At 44.8% G+C, this 23,361-nt stretch overlaps 2 protein-coding genes across 3 annotated transcripts; both read left to right on the top strand.

Moving 5' to 3' along the window:
- Nucleotides 1–1,436: 1,436 nt before the first annotated feature.
- On the top strand, nucleotides 1,437–14,092 carry LOC135262018 (protein lin-28 homolog A-like). 2 transcript variants are annotated; one of them, XM_064348778.1, is made up of 4 exons: nucleotides 1,437–1,656; nucleotides 3,109–3,284; nucleotides 6,841–7,019; nucleotides 9,339–14,092. In XM_064348778.1, the coding sequence occupies exons 1-4, from the start codon at nucleotides 1,647–1,649 to the stop codon at nucleotides 9,544–9,546; spliced, it is 573 nt and encodes a 190-aa protein (XP_064204848.1). In that variant the 5' UTR covers nucleotides 1,437–1,646; the 3' UTR covers nucleotides 9,547–14,092. The 2 variants fall into 2 exon arrangements, with proteins under 2 accessions (XP_064204848.1, XP_064204847.1); XM_064348777.1 differs by lacking the exon at nucleotides 1,437–1,656 and adding an exon at nucleotides 1,823–2,011.
- A 739-nt stretch (nucleotides 14,093–14,831) lies between these two features.
- LOC135262017 (serine/threonine-protein kinase pdik1l) lies at nucleotides 14,832–22,810 on the top strand. The gene is made up of 3 exons (XM_064348776.1): nucleotides 14,832–15,290; nucleotides 18,084–18,379; nucleotides 19,520–22,810. Exons 2-3 carry the CDS (start codon nucleotides 18,095–18,097, stop codon nucleotides 20,273–20,275), a joined length of 1,041 nt encoding a protein of 346 aa, XP_064204846.1. The 5' UTR covers nucleotides 14,832–15,290; nucleotides 18,084–18,094; the 3' UTR covers nucleotides 20,276–22,810.
- Nucleotides 22,811–23,361: the final 551 nt, after the last annotated feature.

The following is a 23,361-nucleotide window of genomic DNA, read 5'->3' as shown; positions in this document are numbered from 1 at the left end:
AACCTTTGTCGGAACATGTTCTTAAAATAAATTAAAAAAATAAAATATATTATGACAATCCGACAAAATAAGTTTATTATCGTCGCCATGGCGTTATTTAATTCTAGCTGCTCTGAATGTAACAACGTGTGAGTCGTTGACTGTTAAACGCTAATATCAAGTGAATTTATTTAATCTCATGGTTAAAAATTGTACAAGATTGCTACTCAATAATAATAATAATAATAATAATAATAATAATAATAATAATATGTATTATCTTCCACTCGTTTCATTCAGCAGATTTATGCATTTCATTGTTTTTCAGTGAGAACACCGAAATTAGCATTTTCACCACAAAAATGCTTCCATCATAAGCTGAAATAAACGTGTTTTGACTATGGTCTGACGAAATCATACGAGTTTCGCTAAGCCGTTTATATTTATCACAATTTCCTCATCATGGAGTTGTTCTCGAAACTGTTTTTCTTATTCCTGCATCATTATCATATAGCTCATCATTCAAACATTATCGTTTTAATTTTCCTGCGTTTCATCCCTGGATTCAGAAGAATTGTTTTTGCTTTTTCATCACAGCTGCTATTGTTTATAATAATAATGACATATTTAAATAATAAATTGTAATATCGACATGTTGGAGTTAATTGAATTGTAACTGACACACGTCCTTTTGATGTAGTGTAGACAAGTCCTAATCGGACATGGCTCTTCCGCGGGATGGATGTCATTTGACGAGTTATCCCGGCCCTCCCCCCTTAACTATAATGTTTGAACACAATTTCTTGCTTCCGCTCACAAACGGATCCGCTCAATTAAATAAATGCAATCAGTTTGAATCGTGCCAAGATAAGGTGATCTGCAGTACTATAAATGATGTGACTGAAAAGTTCATAAACAATCCATCATTGGTAAGCCTACTTGTAGCAATCTGTTGTGATGCTGAAACTAAACGTTTAAATCCAACGTGTGCTTCATGCATAATTGTAATATGAATTAACTGGCCGCAGTGCACACTTAGATTCATTGCATTATTTAAATACTGTTAACCAATTTCACAGTGCATGTGTTCTAAACGTCTTATGCCTGATGACAAATTGAAAGAGGTTGATTACTCCATGGTGGTAAAACTAAATATTAGCTATTAGGTTTTTAAAAAAAAAATACCCCTCCTTTCTTAAAAGTCGTGATCTGGAATGTGGAAGGGCAAGGTTTATGGTCAACTACCAGAATGACCACCTTTCAAATGGTTAAGGGCAGTGTGGGGGTTGTAGGTCATTTAATACTGTCCGAGGGAAGTGGGGTGGGGGGGCATCCCCCATAACCCAGCTAGGTGGTCTCTGTTTGTGATTGGTCACTTCCAGAATTCGGGCCCTATCACTGTGGAATGTGTAATTTATCAGTGAGGCGGTTGTAATTGAGAATCACGTGGACTTGACCGAAAAGGTGGGGGGTTGCAAAGCTCTGGAGAAAGATGTGGTGAGGGGAAGAGGGGGATCGTTTTGAGTAAACTAGATGACAAAAATACACATATCGGTGAAGGGCAAAAAAAAAAACGTTCTCTTTGACACAATCGGGTCCAGTGAGGAAACGAGGAGGGCGCACGCGCTGGGTAACTCCGAACTCCGAGGACGCCCGGGAGAGCAGCCATGGCTAAAGGTATACTCAAGTGAAAGGTTTGATGTTTGGGTCTGCTTTTGGGGGTAGAAACAACAAGGGCATTGGGGGTTGGGTATCCCCGCATTGTCTTTCAGATTTTGGGATTCTTCTGAACTCCCTCCTCCCTCCCCGCGGCCCTCCCACCTCACATAGTTGGGCCGAAGATGTTAACAGACCCTGTGATTTGTTTGTTTTCTCTCGTTTTCTCCCTCCAAAATCAGTCCTTTTTGATTTGTAAAAGCCCCTGAGAGAGTGGCGCAAACTGGAACGGCTGTGTTTGTCGGGTGGTGTCTGGACTTAAATTGTACTGGAGGAAAACGTGAGATGGGCTCGGTTTCCAACCAGCAGTTTACAGGTTAAGTAGCCTATGTAGTAATACGATAAAATGGGCTGTTTTTAAAATATCTTGATGTGTTTTTAAACATGGCAAACATATTTTAGGGCATGGCTATGGTGAATAAACGGCATTGAAATATCAACATTGACAGGTTTGCAAGAAATTAAACTTAAAAATTTAACTTAAATTTGCAAATTCTCTCTATATGTGTTTTAACGTAATATATACGAATGGCCTAACATGATTTTACACTGATAGCTAAATATGCAGGGCAGGATGGCTTTGAATGCACTACCTCAATTTATGGCCGAGTTTGAGAGTGTTATGTCGGATGTCTTAGGGTATAGGCTACAAACAGCATATGTAGCCTATATAACATTTACCTTCAACTTGTTTTTATTCCAGATTTTATTTTTGCAGTTTCATTTGAATGCGATGAATACAAGATGCTGTTATGTCATTTATATTTTGCATTTTTGAATAAATGATTCTGACAGTACAGCCTACATATAAGGAATGGATCTTATTTTAATATTGGCTTCTATTTCAGTCCTTCGTGTAACTTTTCAGGTCCTATCGTTATACTAAATTCAACAGTTACAGTTGAATTTACAGTCGAGTAGGTTACCTGTCGTAATTTGTGTAATTCAAAAGTAAAAAGTGGATGTATTTTTATACTGTAATTGTTTATGATCGGAAGTGTTGTGCAAAAATACCCCATGCACGCATTCAGTGAATGCTAAGTAAGCAAATACATAAATAAACGTTGGTTGGGTGAGATGCACATGCCCCCTGGAAACATGAATACGAATAAAATAGCTTTTGATCTGATGGTTTAAAAAGTCCGGATATAGGCTACAGAATGCCATTTTTTTTCTCCAGCGGCAGACAGATTCAAGTCCAAAAAGACTTCAAAGCGGCCCACTGGACGTCCGCATGTCGCGGCACAGTGGTGCGAAAATCTTTCCTAGAATCGGGTTGTAAGAATTCTTCGGATGTTTTTTTCTCTCTCAATAGATTACTAACATTACGCACGGGGATATCCGCATTTTAGCACGTTTTCTCGTTTCGTTCCCAATTAAAGCCTAATAGTTGACCTTTATCCGTTTTAAAAGGGGGGTGTTCAAAAGCAGAAGAAGAGGAATCGACGAGCGCCGAGGAGGAGTCGGGCCCGTTCCACGGCAGCGGCGTGTGCAAATGGTTCAACGTGCGCATGGGGTTCGGGTTTCTGTCCATGACGAACAGAGAGGGGATCCCCCTCGAGACGCCAGTAGACGTGTTCGTTCATCAGGTGGGTGCGGGGTACCAAAACATAACTTTCAACCGTAGTGAATATTGTATTTCTTACAATATTCTATAGGTTAATGTCTAAATACGTGTCTAAATGTGACCTCCACTGAAAGCACTTAAATCAGGTTCTGCACGAGATTAATTTCCTGAGAATGCGCAGAAAGTCATCGAGGAAGACAAACATCAATTCAAACCAAGAAGCTACGACTTACTTTTTTATCCAACGTACCAGAGGAATTCTCCCAAATATTGACGCTACAGGGGATGTCCTCTTCCTACATCGTCTGTGGGCAATACTCATCTTATGTCTACCTAACTTGCAGGCTGGCTTCTTGGATGTGACACTGCCATTGTGCCCTTGTTTCAGGTAGCCCTAAGTAGCCCTAACTATCAGTAGCACTCCTGAATGGATGATAGGTGTATGCAAGGTGTACTGGTACATCTTAAGGGAATCTATCAAGCAAAAATAACAAATTAAACATGAATACTGGAAAGGGGGAATAATTGCTTGACTTATTTTATCTCAAATAAATGACAGACTGGTGAATAAGCTTCAGAAAGTTTGTCAGAATTTCCACATGGCATCAGATCACTCAGTTGCTAGCATGGACAGTTTTGAAAGTGTAGTAGTCATCCCACTACCTGGCTGTCCTGTGTGAGTGGCCATTTAACAATGTTCAGGCCTCCTGTATGAAAACAAAAGGGATTTTTTTTTTAACAGAGACAATTTATGAGCTGGTCTTTTTGAAAAAGAATCATGGGCAAATGATGAATCTCAGAGACAAATATCAGATGCACTGTGATGGGTCTTATACCAAGCTGATAACTATTACAGTAGATTAAAAATTCAGATGCTCTTATCCAGAGTGGGCTACAATGTTGGTGTTGAACAAGAGTGGCTGATCTGACTCACAGCCCCCCTCCCCACTCAGTAAAATGTTCAGTGGTAGACCAACTCCTACAGAGTTTATATGAGTCCACTATGGCCAAAGTGGACTCATATAAACTCTGTTAGAGTTGAAATAACGCTGAATGTTTCACTGTGCATTAGGGCATCTTCCACTTGGCATCGGGGCAATTCCAAATGAACAAGTGAGAGATTAGCATTTTTACTGACAGGAGTCATCCTCCCGTCCCTCCTCTCTGGGGGGGGGTTATTGATTATTTTCTCTGAGGAGGGCCTGTGAGGACCTGGGGGACAATGGCTGCCTTTGTCATGTGACCAGAGGAAGTTCCGCAGACTGAGATCTGCTGCTGGCCAGTAACCCTGAGAATGAAGAAAGGCTGCGTGTGTGTGTGTGTGTTTGTGTGTCTGTGTGTGTGAGTTGTGTTGGTGATGTGTGTGAGCGAGCGAGAGTGAGTGTGTGATTAAACGTGTCTCGTGCAGGTGATGTGTGTGCGTGTGTGTGTGTGTTGTGTGCCTGCGCGCGTGTGTGTGTGTGTGTGGGAGCGACAGAGTCAGAGAGAGAGAGAGAGAGAGAGAGAGGCAGACATGTGTGGGATTTCTTTTTTAGTGTGGGAGTTCATTCATAAAAAAAAGCACCAGGTTAAAAGGTCTGGAGGGGGTGGCTCTTAATGGATTGGAATTCGGTGTTTTGAAGCGATCGAGACTTGGCTTTCCCTCGGCTCTTTAAAGACCTCTTCAGAAGTCCCCCTGTACCGAGTGGAATGCCTGAGTTTAGTCAGAAGGCATGCTGGGGCAATAAACGGACCCACAGAATGTCCGTAACCCCCCACCCCTGATTAGGAGTGATCGTTCACTGATTCAAGATGTGCAAAATCATATAAAAGATATTCAACTTTTTATTAAGTCTAACCAATGGCAGGAGGAATTACATGAAAAAAAATGGCGTTAATAATTTCTTTTTCCGAATGTTATAGAAGCACGTCTTCTCTTCGTATCAGTGAGACCCATCTGCCTTCGTGAACCGAGAGTTAATGTAATAAAGCGGAATAAAGTATAACAGATGTAGTGGGGTGGGGGGGGGGTGGTGTCGAGTGTTTTCGGTTTAAGGAGAGCACCGTTTTTATTGGAGCGCGCCGGGCCTTTGTGGCATCTGTGACTGCGGAGGTGCGCTGTCGGGGGGGTGGGGGCGCGTCTTCACCTTGTTGCCGGGAGAGGGGCTGGTGGAAGGAGCCGCCCTGATGCCGGAGCCGCGGCTGGGCCCTGCGTCCCCGAGCCTTTGACCCTGACATAGACGTTCGCTCCGTTTGGCGCTTGTTGTTCTTTCCCACTGCCCTGCAGGGATCTGGCGAGCAGTTATCCCAAGAATGCCCCCCACCCACCCCCCCGGTCCCCACCACCGTTCCCCGCCCCCACCCGCTTTCCTCTTCCAGTAGCCTTAGCACTGGTCACTACCCCCGCCCCCCACCCCGTACCCACCCCCACCCGCTTTCCTCTTCCAGTAGCCTTTAGCACTGGTCACTTTGCGGCTTGACCAGATGGAGTCATTTTTGAGGGTCGGTTGGTTGGTGGTGGTGTTGTGGTGTTGTGGTGTTGATGGTGGGGGGAGGGTTGGAAGGGTTTTTGGAATGTTGGGAAGAGATTGGCGGGCGGGAGGGGTGCGGGTGGCTCCGTGGATGGGGGTGGGGAAGGGGTCGTTACAGCCCCTTGAGGTTTTTTAAAAGGGCATTTGCATTTGCATTTGCATCTGTCTCTTTGAGGAGCCGGATGAATGGAGCTGTATGGAGCTGGGGGGGATGGGAGGAGGGTTCTGGAGGTCCCGCCATGGTGGTCGCCCTCAGGGCTCTCTTACCCCTATCCCACTAGGCCTGATGCTGGGCTGAGCGCTCGGTGTAACAGGGGGGTTGGAAGCAGAGAACCAGACTAATCTGGGCAAGATTCTGCACGTAAAACACGGAACAGTCTTAGGACGCCCCTTAGCTGGTCACAGCTGCACCAGTGATGTGTACATTCAGAGGGCAGTGTCACTGTTTTCACTTTTGCACTGGAAAGCAAGCAGACGTGAAACAAAAAAACTGGCATCCAAATGTGTGAGCGTGTGTGAGTTTAGGTGTTTGTGTGTGTGTGTGCATATGTGTGTGCGTGTGTTTGTGTGTGTGTGTGTGTACGTGTATATGTGTTTGTGTGTGTATATGTGTGTATGCGTGTGTGTCTGTGTATATGTGTGTGTGTTTGCGTGTGTGTATTCAGGTGTGCGTGTATGTGAGCGTGTGTGTGTGTGTATTTAGGTGTGTGTGAGTGTGTATATGTGTGAACGTGTTTGTGTGCATGTGTATGACAGCATGTGTATGTGTGTGTGTGAGAGTTTAGGTGTGTGAGTGTGTGCATGTATGCGTGTGTGTGCGTGAGTATGTGCGTGCGTGTGTGTGTGTGTATATGTCTATGCGTGTGTGTGTGTATATGTGTGTGTGTGTGTGCGTGTGGGTGAGAGTGTGCGTGTGTGCGTGTGTATATGTGTATGCGTGTGTGTGTGTGTATGTGTGAGTGTGTTTGTGCATATATGTTTGTGAGTGTGTGTGTGCATGTGTATGCATGTGTGTGTGTGTGTGTTGTTTGAAGGGAAAGGGAGTGACTGGCTCTCCTCTCCTCACAGAGCAAGCTGCACATGGAGGGCTTCCGCAGCCTGAAGGAGGGCGAGGCTGTGGACTTCACCTTCAAGAAGTCGGCCAAGGGCCTGGAGTCCGTGAGAGTGACAGGGCCAGGGGGCGGGCCCTGTGCTGGGAGTGACAGGAGACCCAAGAGCGCCCAGAAACGCCGCTCTAAAGGAGACCGGTGAGTGTACACACACACTCACAAACATACACACCTAAACACACACGCTCACACACGCACACTCACACTACTAAACACACACACGCATGCACTCACACACACCTAAACACACACACACACGCTCACACACGCACACTCACACTCACTCACACACATGCACACACTCACGTACACTTACACCAATAAATAATAAAACGGTAGCGTGCGAAATGAAAAGGCGCGCGCTTCGAGAGCGGCGTCCGCAAAGACGTAGCAGCGCGGCGGGGTAACGAGTGAGGAGAAGGTGAGCAGGAAGTCGCTCTGGAGAAGTGCACCTGCTTAGCGAACGTAGCGTGCCGCCAGCTGCTGCAAGGACGGGGGAGAGCACGTGAAGCGCGAGTCATGGAGCAGATCCACGCTGGCCCTCCTTTGTTTGAAGGTTTGAGGAGGTTTTTGACGTGCGACACAGATCAATATCCTTGTTAAAACAAAAAAAAAAAAAAAAAACACAGGCTCCCTGCTTCCCTGTTTCGCCCAGTTTTGCGGCCACTGTCGGCGAAAGAGCGGCGTCTTTCACAGATCCGTCCCTCCACCCGACGACTGGTGAAGGGCCTGGTGTTGGGCGGTGCCTGACCGACCAAGAGCTGTCACGGCGTGCGACACTGACCACCACATGGCTGATCTTCAGGCGTCCTGGAGTTGAGCTTGACTTATCAAGCCGTGTCGTATTTATTTTAACTACAGATGAAATATAAAATATCAGTGTTCTTATACTTTTATGCTGGACAAAGAGAATGATAACCCAAAGGCGTATGCTTAATACGACTACATTTAAAAGTGTCTTTCCACATATTGCTGGAAAAAAAGATAAAAGAGTATCAATGTTGAAACTAGTTTAAGCGCAGAACTTTTTTCATTCCTTTTATAATAATTTTTAGGAATATGACCAGGAATACTTGGGCACAAAATGAGAAGTGTCTGATTTTGAGTTTTTCCCTGAGACTTTTGGGATATTGAGTTCTCATGAATCCTTGTCGAATTGGGCAATATGGAGCCACACATGTCCTGCTTTTCTCTCTCGGTCCTTCCTCCGTCCACATGGTGGATCCCACCTCTGAGAGCTTTGGACGCAATATGGGGGGAAGAGATCCTGTCTGTTTAATTAATGACAGATGTAGGTGCCTATGAAAGGTCAAAGGTGACCACTGCCATGGCAACTGCTGAGTACCGTGTGTTCGGGTGTGTGTGTGCGTGTGCGCGTAATACGCGTGCGCGTGTGTGTGAGCATGTGCAAGTGCGTGTGTGTGTATGCGCGAGTGCGTGTGTGTGTATGCGCGTGCGTGTGTGCATGTGCAAGTGCGTGTGTGTGTGTGCGCGAGTGCGTGTGTGTGTATGCGCATGCGTGCGTGTGTGTGTGTGTGTTTGTGCGTGTGTGTGCGCGTGTGCGTGCGTGTGCGCGCATGTGTGTGCACGCTTGCATGTGTGTGTGTGTGCAGTAGGAAGCGGGAGAGGAGCAGGGGTTAGAGTTCAAAGGTCAGCATTGAAACAAAGAGCTGTCCCCCCTTCCGCGCACAATCTGATCAATAACAAGCGCAGAGCTTCCCTGAGTGAGGGGGGCTTTGGGGCGGTTTGGGAGTGACCCATCAGCCTGTGTTAGTGTTCTCCAAAACTCCAGAGCATGACCCCTGGCTTGACCTGTTTGCTGTCAGTACAACAAGGACTCTAAACAGGTTGCACACGCTTCCATACACACACATGCATTTATGTACATACACACATGCATACATCAGTGTGAGTTCATGTGCCCACACACACACACACACACACGCACACCCAGTCCCTTTGGTGGAAGGAAGCAAATCTCTCAGATATATTTGTCAAAAATTCTGACCAAGTATTCTGAAGTGAGCTTTAGGTTACCATTTATTTCAAACCATGTCGTGGCCGGGTATATGCTGCCCTCTAATGGCGTATAATTAATACTACATATCTTAATGGCTGCTGTGGGCAGTTGTGTGATTTCTGTAAGTAATCTTTAAATTTGTTGTGTTGCCTGCAGAAGTCTTGAAGTATACTGTAACAGAACCAGTTCATTAAAAACAAATGTATTGAAATCCATGAGCAACTCAGCAATATTTTTATATCCTTATCCAGTGACCATGTACAAGGCATACATTTGTTGTATTTTATCCATATATACTGCTGCATACACACTGAAAATATTCACATTAATCCGCATATTTGAGTAGATCGTAAGTACAAAGTTAATTTCAAAATTGCCTTCACCCTATAATCTTAGTTTTGATGATACGAATAATATTTTTTCGGATTATGTTTCAGGTGTTACAACTGTGGAGGGCCAGACCACCACGCCAAGGAGTGCAAGCTGCCCCCTCAACCAAAGAAGTGCCACTTTTGCCAGAGCGTCTCTCACATGGTCGCCAACTGTCCAATCAGGGCGCAGCAATCATCCCCCACCACTCAGGGAAAGCCCTCGTCCTCTGGGGGCGAGGAGGAGGGGGAGCAGAGCCACGCCCCCTTGCCCTAAGAGCGCTCTGACTGGAGTGGGTCGCACCCAGGAGGCGGAGTCAGGGTTAAACAAGTGCCAATCAATCCTCCTCGTCGGATCTGGGAGTTAGAGTTCGTCACAATCCGGCTCAGCTGCTTTCTGGAGCTGCCCTAAGTTCAATGTTCAACCCGAAGAATGGAAGTTTCTTTCATCTTTCGGAGGTGGAATGGTCTGTATTCTTTCTGTATTGCAATCAGAACCTTTAAAGACAGAACCTTCTTAAAAAAATTTTTTTACCATTTAACATTCAAGATGATATTATGCTCCTAATCATAGCGACCCGCATCCATTTGAATCAGTCTAAGCCACATTCAGTAGATAACATTCCGCATTCAGCTGTGCTGAAGCAGTTGATATGCAATGCATCTACAATACAGCAAAGTACAATGCTGTTACACCTGGGTTTATTACCATCGTCCTACTCCTTTATATCCTTCCTCCTTTCCTGAGAGCAAGTTGTGTTTTCTTCTAGCACAGTGACATAAGTTGTAAAAAGGAATCAGATCGTTTTCACACCTCTCAGATTGTTCAGAATTCCCACGTTCAGCGGTGTTTGCTGGCACTTTGCGATACATATTTTTCCTCACGATTTCCTCATCGGCAGTATTTATGAAAAGGGACACAGGTCCCTGTCTGTTATCTGGTCACAGATAACAGAGAGCTCTCAGGGTCCGTGTCTCTGAAACAGCGAGCTGTGTGTGTGTGTGTGTGCGTGTGTGTGTGTGTGTGTGTGCGCGCGAAAGGTGGAGGGATATTTGGCCGTCTGTGTGGGTGTTGTGAGACTCTACCCCCCTAGGTTTGTCTGCTTGTATTGCAATTGATAGTCTGGCTTGTCTTCTTGGGGCCAAATGAATGTTTTACCTGCTGTGTCTTTTCCAACTCCTGATTATTGATTGTAGGCGCGTCAGGTTTTTCAAGAGCGCCGTGCGGAATAGCGTGCATGCTTTAGCTTCTCTCTTTTACCATAAAAAAAATCAGAAGCTTGAAACCAACCTCGAAAAGTCCAAAGGTTCTGCTGTGACCTGTGTGTGTCTGAAAACTCTAGGTGGGTGTCCCCCAAACTACGTCCTGTGTGTCTAAATCCGGGCTTCGGTGATATCTCAGGGATGATGCCCTGAGCAATCACAGAGATTTTTTGCAAATGTCTCGTTTTATACTTGAAAAGAGCTGGGATTCTGGTCACAGCTGAAGCAGCTGAATTTCAGAAGGGCTGAAGGAGGTGCTTTGTGGTGGGTTAGGCAGGTGGACGTGCCCAGCGTTTCAGTAGCCAGAGCCAAAGAACAGTCCAAAAAGAGGTGTGTGTAAATAAGCAAGTCAATCAGACTTTGTGCCAATTCTGCCAGTTACGCCAGTTAAAACATGACATTTTTTAGCTTGCCAACTGTATCATTGTATATAATTTTTTTTTTAATAAGATAAGCCTTTAAAATAATTATTTATTTATGCCACACCTCTGCAACTTCCGCCCAATGAAATTCACTCTGTACCTGAGTGGACTATTGTCTGGCCTTTGATATCAAATACCTCTTTCAGAGCTGCCTTGATTTTATTCTTTTTGAGTTTGTGATTTTTTTATCAGTGAATTTGATTGTTGTTTCCTCGTTGAGTTCCCAGGATTTGGGAATGTTGTGAATCCTCTCTTGGTGTCTACGCTAAAAATCAATGCAATGTCAATCTGCACTAATCGTGTGTAAAGACGCATTTTTGTTCAGTTATTATTTTTTTTCTAATTCATATTTGTTCTGTATTTTTTTTTTGTTTAGATCAGCTTGTGACTCCAGCCAGAATTTTTAGTTTCTCAGGAATCATGACCTTTGAACTCAGGGAATTGCTTTTATAGAAAATGGGTGTGGGGTACAGGTTCGAGGAGCGGGTGGGGTCACAGCATTAACATGCATACAGTTGTAAGGGGGAGCAGTGATAACACCTATGTGAAACCCGGGTATTTCTCTTCATCAGGGACAATACCTTCAGACAGTAGAGCCAGTGGAGTCCTCTCTTTTTTGTGGTTTGTTTACTTCATTTTTACTTTTGACAATTTCAAGCACATTCCATTTTTATTTGATATTTACTAATTTTGTATACGTGTCTACGATCACCCAACTCAGTGCTGTATAAGGAAGTAAGAACACACCTGCTTTAATTAAACTCATTAGCTAGTAAATTAATGACAATCTGAGAAGCAGGAGTGTTGAATAATCCTGTAAATTATTAGATTGTGATCGGGAATTTAATTTTATCGGCATTATTATAATTATTTTTTTTGTCATTTTATAATCATTGTATCCATAAAAGCTTTACAAGGTCCATTCAAAATAGATTATTTAATCCTTTTCGAAATGTTGAGTAATTTTTTGTTCATTTATGAAACATCAATCTGTATAGATCATGTCTGTAATTTGAATCAGGCGATGAGTGGCCACCTGGGGTCTTTATTGCACACAAATTCAGGAAGAGGGTCCTGTTATCATCCTGGGATGCAGGAATCACGAGCAGAAGCGTTTCAGTCAGACCTATCTTTCCTCGCATACATTCAGTTCAGTCGAATAAATGTTTATTATTTCTGTTGTCATGTCATATAAAGTTACCATGGTAACCAAGTAATTTTTCCGCATAACTTGGTGAACTCTGTTCCTTAAGGGATGTGAAAAAAATGTTAGTGAAAAAAAAATGTTTTTGCATTTTTTTCCCCAGAATCATGTCTTTCTTGTTTTCTTTTGTGTGCAAGTTCTAAGAGAAAGTACAACAGTCAGCAGATTCAAAATCAGGGGACTCAGTGGGCTGTTAAACCCCAGGCCATACTCCCGGTGTCGGTGGGAGTGGCTAAGCCTCGTCACCTTGGCGACAGTTGTTCACTGAAATGAGTCTGTGTGTGTGTGACACGAGTAACCTGACTACCGAGAAAAGGATTATAGGGTGTAGCAGGGTTATAGACAAAACTTTATTGGGGCTTAACTCCCCTGTTGTTCATCATTCCAAATAACAATTGTTTGGCTCTTGTTAGACATTGGGACAGTTTTGGCACAAGTACTCCAGCTTCTTTGTTGAGGAGTCTTTGTTTTGTGTTGGGACTCGTGGGTTGTATTATTTTTATGATGAAAAACAAGGGCAAAAATCATATTTACAATGTATGCACATCTACCTCAGGATGTTTTCATTCATGAACGATTAAATGACAGCAAGTGTCCTCCTATAATACCTGACTGATTTTACATATGCAGAGCTTTGTATCGTTTTTAGATACAGTTTCATTTTGCTTGTTTTAGATAAGAATTATTTTCTGTATCTCCAGGGAAGCCCCATATGAATTAGGTTTTGTTTTAGAATATAATGTTTTCCAACCACTTAAGTTTATTTTGGTGAATGGGGCCAAACAAAAAAGGAAGTTCATAGCTCCCTCATGTTGCCACTTTGGTTGTCTGGATGTCGACTTTTGACATATTTTACATATGATCACCAAACTGAAAAATGCTTGGGGCAACACTTAATATATTCATAAAGTCATTACTTAAATCAAAATGCTAAAAATGCTTGTCACATTCAGTTTAGGCATCGATTTTACTATTTGTTGTTATCCAAACCAGGAACATTACTGAAGGCATTATGGGGCACCCAGACACCAAACTGCCAAACCGACATTATTGTATACTGAGATGAAGTTTCATGTCTGTTTACAGAGCTAAAATTTGAACTGTTTTCCTTTGAGACGTGAAAAAAGTAATATATGTTCAGATAAGATAAAAAATGTTTAATAATATGTTTAGTTACTTGAAAAATCATAATAAACATAAGAAGCATATTAGAGAACCATAAAAGTATATTGTGCATCAGGTAATGTATGTTGCAAACTGATATCACATTTTGGAACTCCACACAGTAAATGTCTAGTGTTAATTCAACTCTAAAAGTGTTAATTCAACTCTTAACAGAAAACATTTGTTGAGTATTATCTGTTGAATAGTGTCCGTTAAGGGTTGAATTAACACTGGGCATTTTACTGTGCAGTACTTTTTCATGAGTGAATATTTTAGATGGGGTAATGCGGTTGGTCAGTTTGAATAAAAAAAGGGATGGGGTGTGTATTGAATTGCCAGATATGGAGTTTCTGTTATGTAGTGAATGTGCATCATCTTGCAATAGTATTTATTGCCACAACATTATTTTGGTCACTCAATCAAGGTAACACACCCTTAGCTATTCTTTCAGCACCAAAATCCAACAATGTGCATTGTGTTGGAGTGAAAATGGCTAATCTAAATCAAATATTGAGTATATAAACGACTGAAGAATGTAGCTATATTGACTGCTGTAAACCAAAGTGTAATTTGTGAAATGCCCATTTTAGGGTGTTGCCCCAGTAATTGGCCACGTGATAATCTGAATGGGATAGATTTCGCGTGAGTTGTTGTATTTCTTTCGAATTGCTTTTTTTCAGTCTGTGAAGCATGCTAAAACAATGACAAATAGTTTATTGTATTAAAACATTCATTGACTTTCTAGTTAATAAACAACCGTCAATAGTGAATGATGACTATGCCTTCGTTTGTTTGCCTGACATTTTCCCTTTCCAAAGAGACTTCCGTGTTCATATCTCGGTGTAACTACCTATTCATGATCAAATCCAAACCTTTTTAAAGATAACACAAAATTCATTTTTCACGAAAGGTAAAAGTTTCATACAGAAGCGAAGTATATTAGAAAGGGAACAAAATCTCAAATGTGTCACCGGCGTTACTCTAACGACGGGAATGCGCTCGTGTCGCTTTAAGGGAATGTTCCACATGTAAAACAACGAGGAGAGTTGTAAAATATCACGGTGACAGATGTTGCTGTGTTGTTTGATCTGATTGTCCATTATGGGAGTAAAAAAATATTTGTTTTCAAATATATTTTCAAGATAGTGGACAAACCCATGATTGTATTATTCCGCGTGACACCCAAAGTATTTGATTAATAACTTCACCTGATATGAAATGATATGTTGTATATTTCAGTGTCATTTGGAACAATCTAAATGGGTCATATTTTAGCGGGTATGTACAGAATATGCATACCTTCTCGTTGATGATTATTTCGTTATTTTTGAATGAGCACGTATCAGTTATCTCGTACAATCCGTGTAGTGTATGATTTGGGGTGCAATGGTACCATCTGAGCACATACTCGGGATATGCCCATTTATGTAATCAGTGCATCCCCCTTTCATGTAGGTCCGAGTAAGTGGCACCCAGCGCGTGCACCGAATTTGAAAATGAATTCGTGTACTAGCTTCTGGTTTGGCTGCAGGGTAAAGCGTCGTTGCACCTCCAGTTTATGCGTTGCAAATTCAGTGACGGCAGAATGGGTGGGAACCTGCTTGTGAACTCCACATGGGCGTTCAATCGAGATGCAGCGGAACCCATTTTTCTATTCTATATTGAAAGCTTGCGGAAAGAACGCCCCACGAAAGTGAATAGGGAGGGGGCAGTATTTCCCCACTTTCGTGGCTAATGACTATCCAATCCGGTTGTTAGTGTTGGTTTTTAGAACCAGTTATGTGCGCGCTATAGGGTAAGGGAATCTCCGTGAAAGTCCGCGAGCTTGTCACGCTCTCACATTTTGACACACGCACACTGTGACAAGGAGCAGCACGAGAGCGAGCAGCCGCCGCGTATAATGGCTGCCACGGAATGTGACAAAAGGCGGCAAATAAAACGGTGAAACGGAAGAAAATATCACGGAAGGTAGCGTTTTTTCTTTGTTCCCCTTACAACTAGCTTGGTTTAGCATCTGTCTCGTCGTGTGACAGCATTTTGCAGGTGGATCCCTTACGAGAGATTGCCCGACGTTACGGCGATGCTAGGCTAACTAACGTTAACAAGCGCAACGTGCAGGCCAGTTGTGTGAAGAACAATAAAACAGTGGATCAGGTTTTATTTCCTTCTCGTTGTATTAGTTTGGTATTTAGGGTTATGGCTTAGGGGACTCGACAAACATGTCAGTTTATTCAAGTTTAGAATTTGACTTGCGAGTCATCTAGGTTAGCTAGCTAACGTCAGCGCTGTTTCAGTGTTGACTTTCGAGGTTGGAAACCGTTCGGTAGTCATGGCATCGTTTTCGTATAACTAACGCTTTTGTTAGCTTGTATCTCAGGGAGTGACAGAATGAAACTAACGTGCCCTTCACCGACGTTCGGCTGATCGGCCTGCCGTCAGCTTTCTGGACAGCTCACCCGCATGGCTTCTGTTTTGTCTTGTTGACATCCGTTTTTTACAATCATGTCCGTTTCTTACAATTATGATGGTGTCCATGATATTTATCAGTACCCGGCCCGTTGTACGGCTAGATCACTTAACTTGTTACAGTAGCTATCGTTAAAGCTAACTGGCTAGTTTTTCAAGTTATGTTAATGAACGCTCTCTAACTGGGCAACCTGACTATCGAATAACTGTCAACGGGGTGGGTCAGCTGGCTCACTTATGTTAGCTGCGCAGCTAACTCGCTAGCCAACGATAATGACAGTTGACAGCAGCATTTAACGTTGGAGTCTACTCTACTCTGGACGTTAATAGCAGTGACTGAAATTAGTCAGATAGCACCTGACAGCTGCTACTTCTGACTTCAATCCACGTTGTTACCTAACGTTAGCTTGTTACCTGACTGTTACACGGGATTGACCAAATTCGCGTGGATATGGGCTTACTATTTTGGTCTTCGAATTACCGTAGATTTGAATAATTAACATTAGCCAGAGAAGTAGCATTAACCTAGCTATAACGTTATGAGGATGAGTTATCTGACCTGATCGAAAGCTAAACAGATAGTTTGCGTCTTCATCTAAGTTAGTGCTGTACGGCGGAGTTAAGGTTAGCTCATTTCTATCCTAGTATTTTGTTTTTTTTAATTTTTGTAACATACAACAAAAGGCATTGCAAAGTGACACCTAAAGAACAAATCCATCACTGCACCCCATAGTAACATGACAGTTTGCATAGCAAGCTCATAGTTCTTTAGAAAGTCATTATTCTTTTTGATATCTATTTTCCCCCCCGTCACATTTAGGAGAAGGATCAACTCTATTTTAAAAACATGCAGTTTTTGTGGTATAGCACAGGTACTTTTTATGAATACAATATTTAGCAATAATAATGAAAAAGTTCACCACAAGTTCCTTAGTTTTTATCACTGTTAACAAAGGAAAGGTTGATATCCCTTATTTTTAAGCATTATATCACATTTCAAGGAGCTTGATAAATAAAAACTTAAATCTTTCCGAAAGGATATTACAGCACAGCAATTGTAAAACAAATGTGCAAGAGTTTCTTCTTTTTGTCAAAATCCACACGCCTTGTTTACATTAGTAAATGTAGATACCACAGAATTACATGGGCATATCATGTGCAGTATTTTAAAATGAACATATTTAACTTTATTTGGTACAAAATATCTGTACGTTGTCAAGCTCTTTTCCAAATAGCATCAGGGAAGTAACAGATCAAAATAAGCGCGAATCCGCAATAGCTGCGACCGCACACGCACATGCATCCATGCGTGCATGCATCCACGCACACACCCTCACGCAAACACGTGACCTCTTCTTTGGCTCATGACCAACCTTTCCACAAAATCTTGTGCAAGTCTGTGAATCCATTCGGGAGTCTTTTGCGCCTTTTTGTGATAGGCCACGCCCATCGCCACGCCCCCTCTTGGTCAATCGGCCTTGAAAGCTACTCAGCTCTACCTTCGGTCATGACCAACCTCCATGCCAAATTTAAGCCTCCTGCGGCGAAAACTGGCCGCTACGGGGTGGGACACTTTTTGTGGACCGACCGACAGACTGCGGTCACAGATAAAAATGCCTCTAGGAGAGGTTGTAATGTTATCATGCAGAAAATCTCTGATGGATTTGTTGTTACATTTTTTATCCAGAAACTGAAGTCCCCCTAATGAAAACTCAGGTGTTTTCCTGATATCTTCTCCAGAGCTTGCGTGAGTTTTCATTAACTGGACTAAACCTGTTGGGAGAGCCTTCTGAGAACAGAATTGAACTCTCCAAAAGGCAGTAGAAAGCCGTGTGATATCATAAACTGTCCACAAGTCAGCAAATTAGCATTTTTGTCAAAACAAGTCAAAAACAAAATTTATATTTCTGCAGTACCATTTGTGAAGAAACAAAGGTTTACTAACAGTTGTATCTAAATTGTTCCACAGTAGCACCTTATGAGGAAAAGAGTTGTGCACAAAACACAATTTCTGAGCAAGAGGAACTTCTTGGTGAAATATAATTTTGAAGGCAGAAAATTACATTTTAATAAAAACTCAAGACATCCCAGTTAAAAAAAAAATATATTATTGGGTATAGCATACCAAACGGAGTCTATGTTAGTCAAACACCTCTTTAATTAATTTATTAATGTTTTTGTGTGTGTGTGCGTGCTTATATGCATGTATGTGTGTGTGCGTGCGTGTGTGTGTGTGCGTCCGTACGCGTGCGTGTGTGTATGTTTGTGTGTGCGTGCGTGCGCTCCGCTCCGCAGCGAGGCAGAGGATGGTGAGCAGCCAGCCCAAGTACGAGCTGATCCAGGAGGTGGGGCGGGGCACGTACGGCGTGGTGTACGAGGCGGCGGTGCGGCGCACGGGCGCCCGCGTGGCCGTCAAGAAGATCCGCTGCCACTCGCCGGAGAACGTGGAGCTGGCGCTGCGCGAGTTCTGGGCCCTCAGCAGCATCCAGAGCCAGCACCCCAACGTCATCCACCTGGAGGAGTGCGTCCTGCAGCGGGACACCCTGGCCCAGAGCATGAGCCACGGCTCCACCTCCTCGCTCTACCGGGAGGTACGGCCCAGAGCCCCTCTGTCTCTCTGTCTCTCTCTATCTCTCTCCCTCTCTCTATCTATCACTCTATCTCTCTCCCTCTCTCTATCGCTCTCTCACTCTCTATCACTCTCCCTCTCTCTATCTCTCTATCGCTCTCTATCTCTCTCCCTCTCTCTATCTATCACTCTTTCTCTCTCTCTCTATCTCACACTCTCTTTCTCTCTAACTCTCTCCCTGTCCCTTTCTGTTCTCTCTCTCACTCTCTGTTCTCTCTCGCTCTCTCACTCTCACTCTTTCTCTCACTCTTTGTCTCTAACTCACTGATCTGTGAGTCATCTGGATAAGTCATATTCTATAAGCCCAATATATCAGTTGATCCATGTATTAAACAGAATTTTCGTGGCCAAAAAGGTCAGCAGACCTTACATTCCCCACCGCAGCCCTTAAAGCCCGACAGGAAATGCATCAGCAGTGCACGGTCACAGGATCTGCACTGCGCTGGCTTGCAGAGTGCAGTCAGTTGTTTTAACGTGTTGAAATGTCTGGACAAATGTTCCCTAATCACTGTGGTGCACCCCGCCCTGCTGATGCAGTCAGTTAATGGATTAGCTGGTCGTCGTTTCAACATTATCAGCGTTTTGCAAGGAGAGCGTTCGTCCTGAGCTCGAGCAAACCGGCCTGTGGAGAACAGGCAAGGACGGAAGCAGTTTCCTGTTTCGAGCTCAGAAACCCTCGTTTTTCTCCTGGAGTATTTATGGACCGCCGGCCGTCCTGTGGACGTATCTGTGAAGTTCACTCAGGCAGAGCGAATATTCAGTCTCTGTGTAAAAATCCCTTCAGCGGCAGTGTAGCATAATGGGTAAGGAGCTGGTCTGGTAACCTAAAGGTCGCAGGTTCGATTCCCCGGTAGGACTTCCCTGGTAGCAAGGTACGTAACCTGCATTGCTTCAGTATATATCCAGCTGTATAAATGTGAATGTAAACGCTCTGTAAAAAGTTGTGTAAGTCGCTCTGGATAAGAGCGTCTGCTAAATGCCAGTAATGTAATGTAATGGTCTGGTCGTTTGATTGGATAATTAAAAAATGGAGTGTAAACGTTAGGACCCTGGATGGGTTAAACACTGGATGATTGACACCTGTCACCTGTCCCGTTTGCAGCTGGTGGAGACGTCGCTGAAGGGCGAGATCGCCTTCAACCCGCGCCTGGCCTACTACCTGTGGTTCGTGATGGACTTCTGCGACGGCGGCGACATGAACGCCTACCTGCTCTCGCGCAAGCCCAGCCGGCGCACCAACACCAGCTTCATGCTGCAGCTGAGCAGCGCGCTGGCCTTCCTGCACCGCAACCAGATCATCCACCGCGACCTCAAGCCCGACAACATCCTCATCTCGCAGGGCCCGGCGGCGGCGGCGGCGGCCGGCCGCGGGCCCGAGCCCACGCTCAAGGTGGCCGACTTCGGGCTCAGCCGCGTCTGCTCGGCCTCGGGCCTCAGCCCCGAGGACCCGGCCAGCGTCAACAAGTGCTTCCTGTCCACGGCGTGCGGCACCGACTTCTACATGGCGCCCGAGGTGTGGGAGGGCCACTACACGGCCAAGGCGGACATCTTCGCGCTGGGCGTGATCATCTGGGCCATGGTGGAGCGCATCACCTTCGTGGACGCGGAGACGCAGAAGGAGCTGCTGGGGAGCTACGTGCTGCAGGGCTCGGAGATGGTGCCCCTGGGCGAGGCGCTGCTGGAGAACCCGCGCCTGGAGCTGCTCATCCCCGCCCGCAGGAAGAAGAGCATGAGCGCCGCCATGCGGCAGCTGATCCGCGACGCGCTCTCGGCCAATCCGCAGGAGCGGCCCGACGCCGTGGAGCTGGAGCTCCGCCTGGTCAGGATCGCCTGCAGGGAGCTGGACTGGGACACATGACAGGGAGGAGGGGACTGTGTACGCAAATACACACGCACAACACACGCACGCACATAACATACGCACACACATGACTCAGACACACACACATAACACTCTCATATATATAACGCTCTCATATACGCACACATAACACGTACACATATACATAATACACACATAACACATAACATACACATACATAACACATATACATAATACACATACATATCACACATACACACACCCACATACATAACACACACACACACGCACACACACATAACATACACACACACATTACATACACATAACACACATACACACGCTCGCACACACACATAACACACAAACACACATAACATGCACACTCACACACACTCTCACGCACGCACACACACACACACATAACGTACACATACACACATAACGTACACACATACACATAACACACACACTCACACACACACACACACACATAAGATGCACACAATACACATAACACACACACACACACATGTACACACACTCTCTCTCTCTCTCTGGCTCGATACTCACATGTACACATAAACACGTGCGCACACTGTAAAACTAGGACACAATAAGGTTGTGTAAAACTGTGTCTTCTTCCAGAATCTGCTGCATCAGGTGTTTCCAGGGAACAGCAACACCACTAACTCCGCGGTTCCTCTACGAGCCCAGACAAACAGGGCTGGAACCCTTCCTTTTCACTAAGACTGTTTTAAAGCCTTTTTTAAAAAATGTTTTAAACAACCCTTACTTCTGTTCTGAGTCCACAGGCGGACAGGGCGCTTTGCTTTGTGAGACTATTTGACTCGATTGTATCTGTTGAAGCCCACGCAACCCCACAGATCCCAAAGTTTACAGTCCTGTCCTCGCTCCCCAGTCAGTTGCTCAACGCTGACAAGCGGCTTGTCATCACAGACCGCGAACCCCCCCCCCCCCCCTTCCCCGGCCGGTGCTGCTCGTAGTCCCCCGCGGTTGTTGGTGCGAGCGACGCGCTTGTCAGTCTTCACTGTGACCTTCAGCCGTACTATATCAGGAAAAGCCCTCGCCTGCTCGCGCGTGCCACCAGCAGATCCCTCTGACTGCGTCCTTAAGGTGGTCCGTTTTAACCCTTCCTGAGCTGTGGGGACCCCGGAGCCCGGACTGGGAAAGACCACCTTAAGCCACCGGAGCTTCGGTAGATCAGCACGGCGGCCTGCCGTCCTCAGGAAGCTAGCTGCCTTCCGGGGGCTGAGCCGCCATTTTCTGCAGGGTTCACTGTTTCCCAGGGAGTTAGAGAGGTGGGGGCACGTCCATAATAACAAACATTCACAATAATAACGACTGACAATGAGAATGCGTTCCTTGAAATGTCTCAGTTTCGTTATGAACCCGTTTACGAGAACTTGGAACTCGAATCTGTCTTTGTGTTCAGTCTTTGGAATGGAAGTAGGTTCCCCTCAAGCTTTGAAGAGTGCGGCAGTTGTTGTTTTCTGAAAGGGCGAGGCAGATGCTTGTTCCCTCGTCCTGCAGATCGTACGTTTGTGTAACGGAAGCTCCCGCCGCTGGGTACCGGGGTGCTGCGCTGGTTCAGCTGAGGGGCTTTGAGAGCTGGAGTTGGTATCAAACGTGTGGAGGCGCTCTTTTCCATCGGTGCCTCTTCACGCACTGGGTGCACTGGCCTTGTTCATTTGAAATGGCGGGGGTTTTTTTTACATTTCGTTTTATCGCCACGTTTAATTGCTTGAGGTGTCGATTTCAGACGTGATTTTCAGGGTTGCTCGGCTCAGAGATTCACTGCAGAGTTTTCGCCATTTTTGCAGTCCCGGTTTTTAAGTGACTCTTACGAAAAGGCACGGGGAAGACGTGCTCCTTTTTTTCTTAAACCAGCGGCCCGCTGCATTGGAGGTGTCTTGCGTCTGTTCCCACGCTCGCTGACAAACAGGGTGCTGTGGGCGGTGCCCTTTTCAACCTGTCCGTCAGGCACGGGTCAGAGACCTGGTTGGTCCATGTGTGCGGTGTCGAAGACAACCCCAGAACTGGAGTGTATCCATGGTCAATAATTTCAGTTTTTTTAGGTACTGCTAGCAGTCTGTCAGGCATTTTTTTGAAGTTGCCATTCCTTCAGTGTTAAAGCAGTTGCTCTGGTCTGTTGACAGTTAAACCAAACTTGTATTTTCAGTGTCGTTTTTACTTCTGAGCAAAGTCAAAATCCATCTTCAGATATTTTAACTTTAGGTCTGAGAATGTTTTTAATCTTAACAGCCTTTTAAGCAGTGGCCAGTATTAAGCTATTAGCTGCATTGCTGTAGAAGGACAGCCCAGGACAGCTGTGAACCTGTGTCATTAAGGAGGTGTCTGTTCCAAGTCGGCCTCGTTTGAAATTCAGTTCTCGTACCGCATCACTCCAGGTCCTCAGTGAACTGCTTGAGCTCGAGCTGAGAAGCATTTAGCGGTCGAAGCAGGCCCCTGTCCCTGACGGATGGCTTTATCTTTAAACCGATATAAATGCGAAGCAGACCGTAATAAAGCATGGCGAACATCGGTGGGTATGAAGTGCTAATGGCCTGGCGTTCCCTGAGCTTCGCAGACTTTAAGGAGACGCCGAGGGAACGTTGTGTGTGCAGTAGGCGGAGACAGTCGAAGGCCTCGAACCCGTCCACTAATGCGGAAGATCATCTGAGGGTAGTGTAGCATCAGTCACCGTCTACTCATTTAAAAGCAATTCACCAACATGTTTTATGCACCATATGAGATTAAAGAAGACCTTCACGTATATTTCTTTTCATCCAGATTCTTCTTTTTCTGTTTTGCACAGTGTTGTACATATAACTGTATATTGTCGCGGTACATTCTGGAAAATCTGGAATGGCCTTTTGGGTGGGAAGTGGGCCATGTCTATTTGAGGGCGTGGCCAGTGCAAGTGACGTGCTCGTGTCCCCGTGTTTATTCTTAAGCCCCCTTGTGGCTTGTCATTGTTTACATCAAGAGTGGATTGTTACAGTGGCTAATGCTATCCGTTTGCTGATGGGAGGTGTTTACGTTTCCACTCGTCTAATTTTGTGAATTTTATTTGTCGTTTTTTTTTTCCCTCTTTGCCT

This window comes from Anguilla rostrata, chromosome 8 (assembly GCF_018555375.3).
Source record: "Anguilla rostrata isolate EN2019 chromosome 8, ASM1855537v3, whole genome shotgun sequence".
Lineage (NCBI taxonomy): Eukaryota > Metazoa > Chordata > Actinopteri > Anguilliformes > Anguillidae > Anguilla > Anguilla rostrata.
Note: the sequence above shows the minus strand (reverse complement) of the source record. Positions and strands in the feature narration are given on the sequence as shown.

Bases quoted from the DNA above. Each gene is read 5' to 3' on its own strand.
- LOC135262018 (XM_064348777.1), top strand. From the start codon at position 1,981: ATGGGCTCGGTTTCCAACCAGCAGTTTACAG. The intron at 2,012-3,108 runs GTTAAGTAGCCT...CCGTTTTAAAAG, and splicing joins TTCCAACCAGCAGTTTACAG to GGGGGTGTTCAAAAGCAGAA. The intron at 7,020-9,338 runs GTGAGTGTACAC...ATTATGTTTCAG, and splicing joins CGCCGCTCTAAAGGAGACCG to GTGTTACAACTGTGGAGGGC.
- LOC135262017 (XM_064348776.1), top strand. From the start codon at position 18,095: ATGGTGAGCAGCCAGCCCAAGTACGAGCTGATCCAGGAGGTGGGGCGG. The intron at 18,380-19,519 runs GTACGGCCCAGA...TCCCGTTTGCAG, and splicing joins CCTCCTCGCTCTACCGGGAG to CTGGTGGAGACGTCGCTGAA.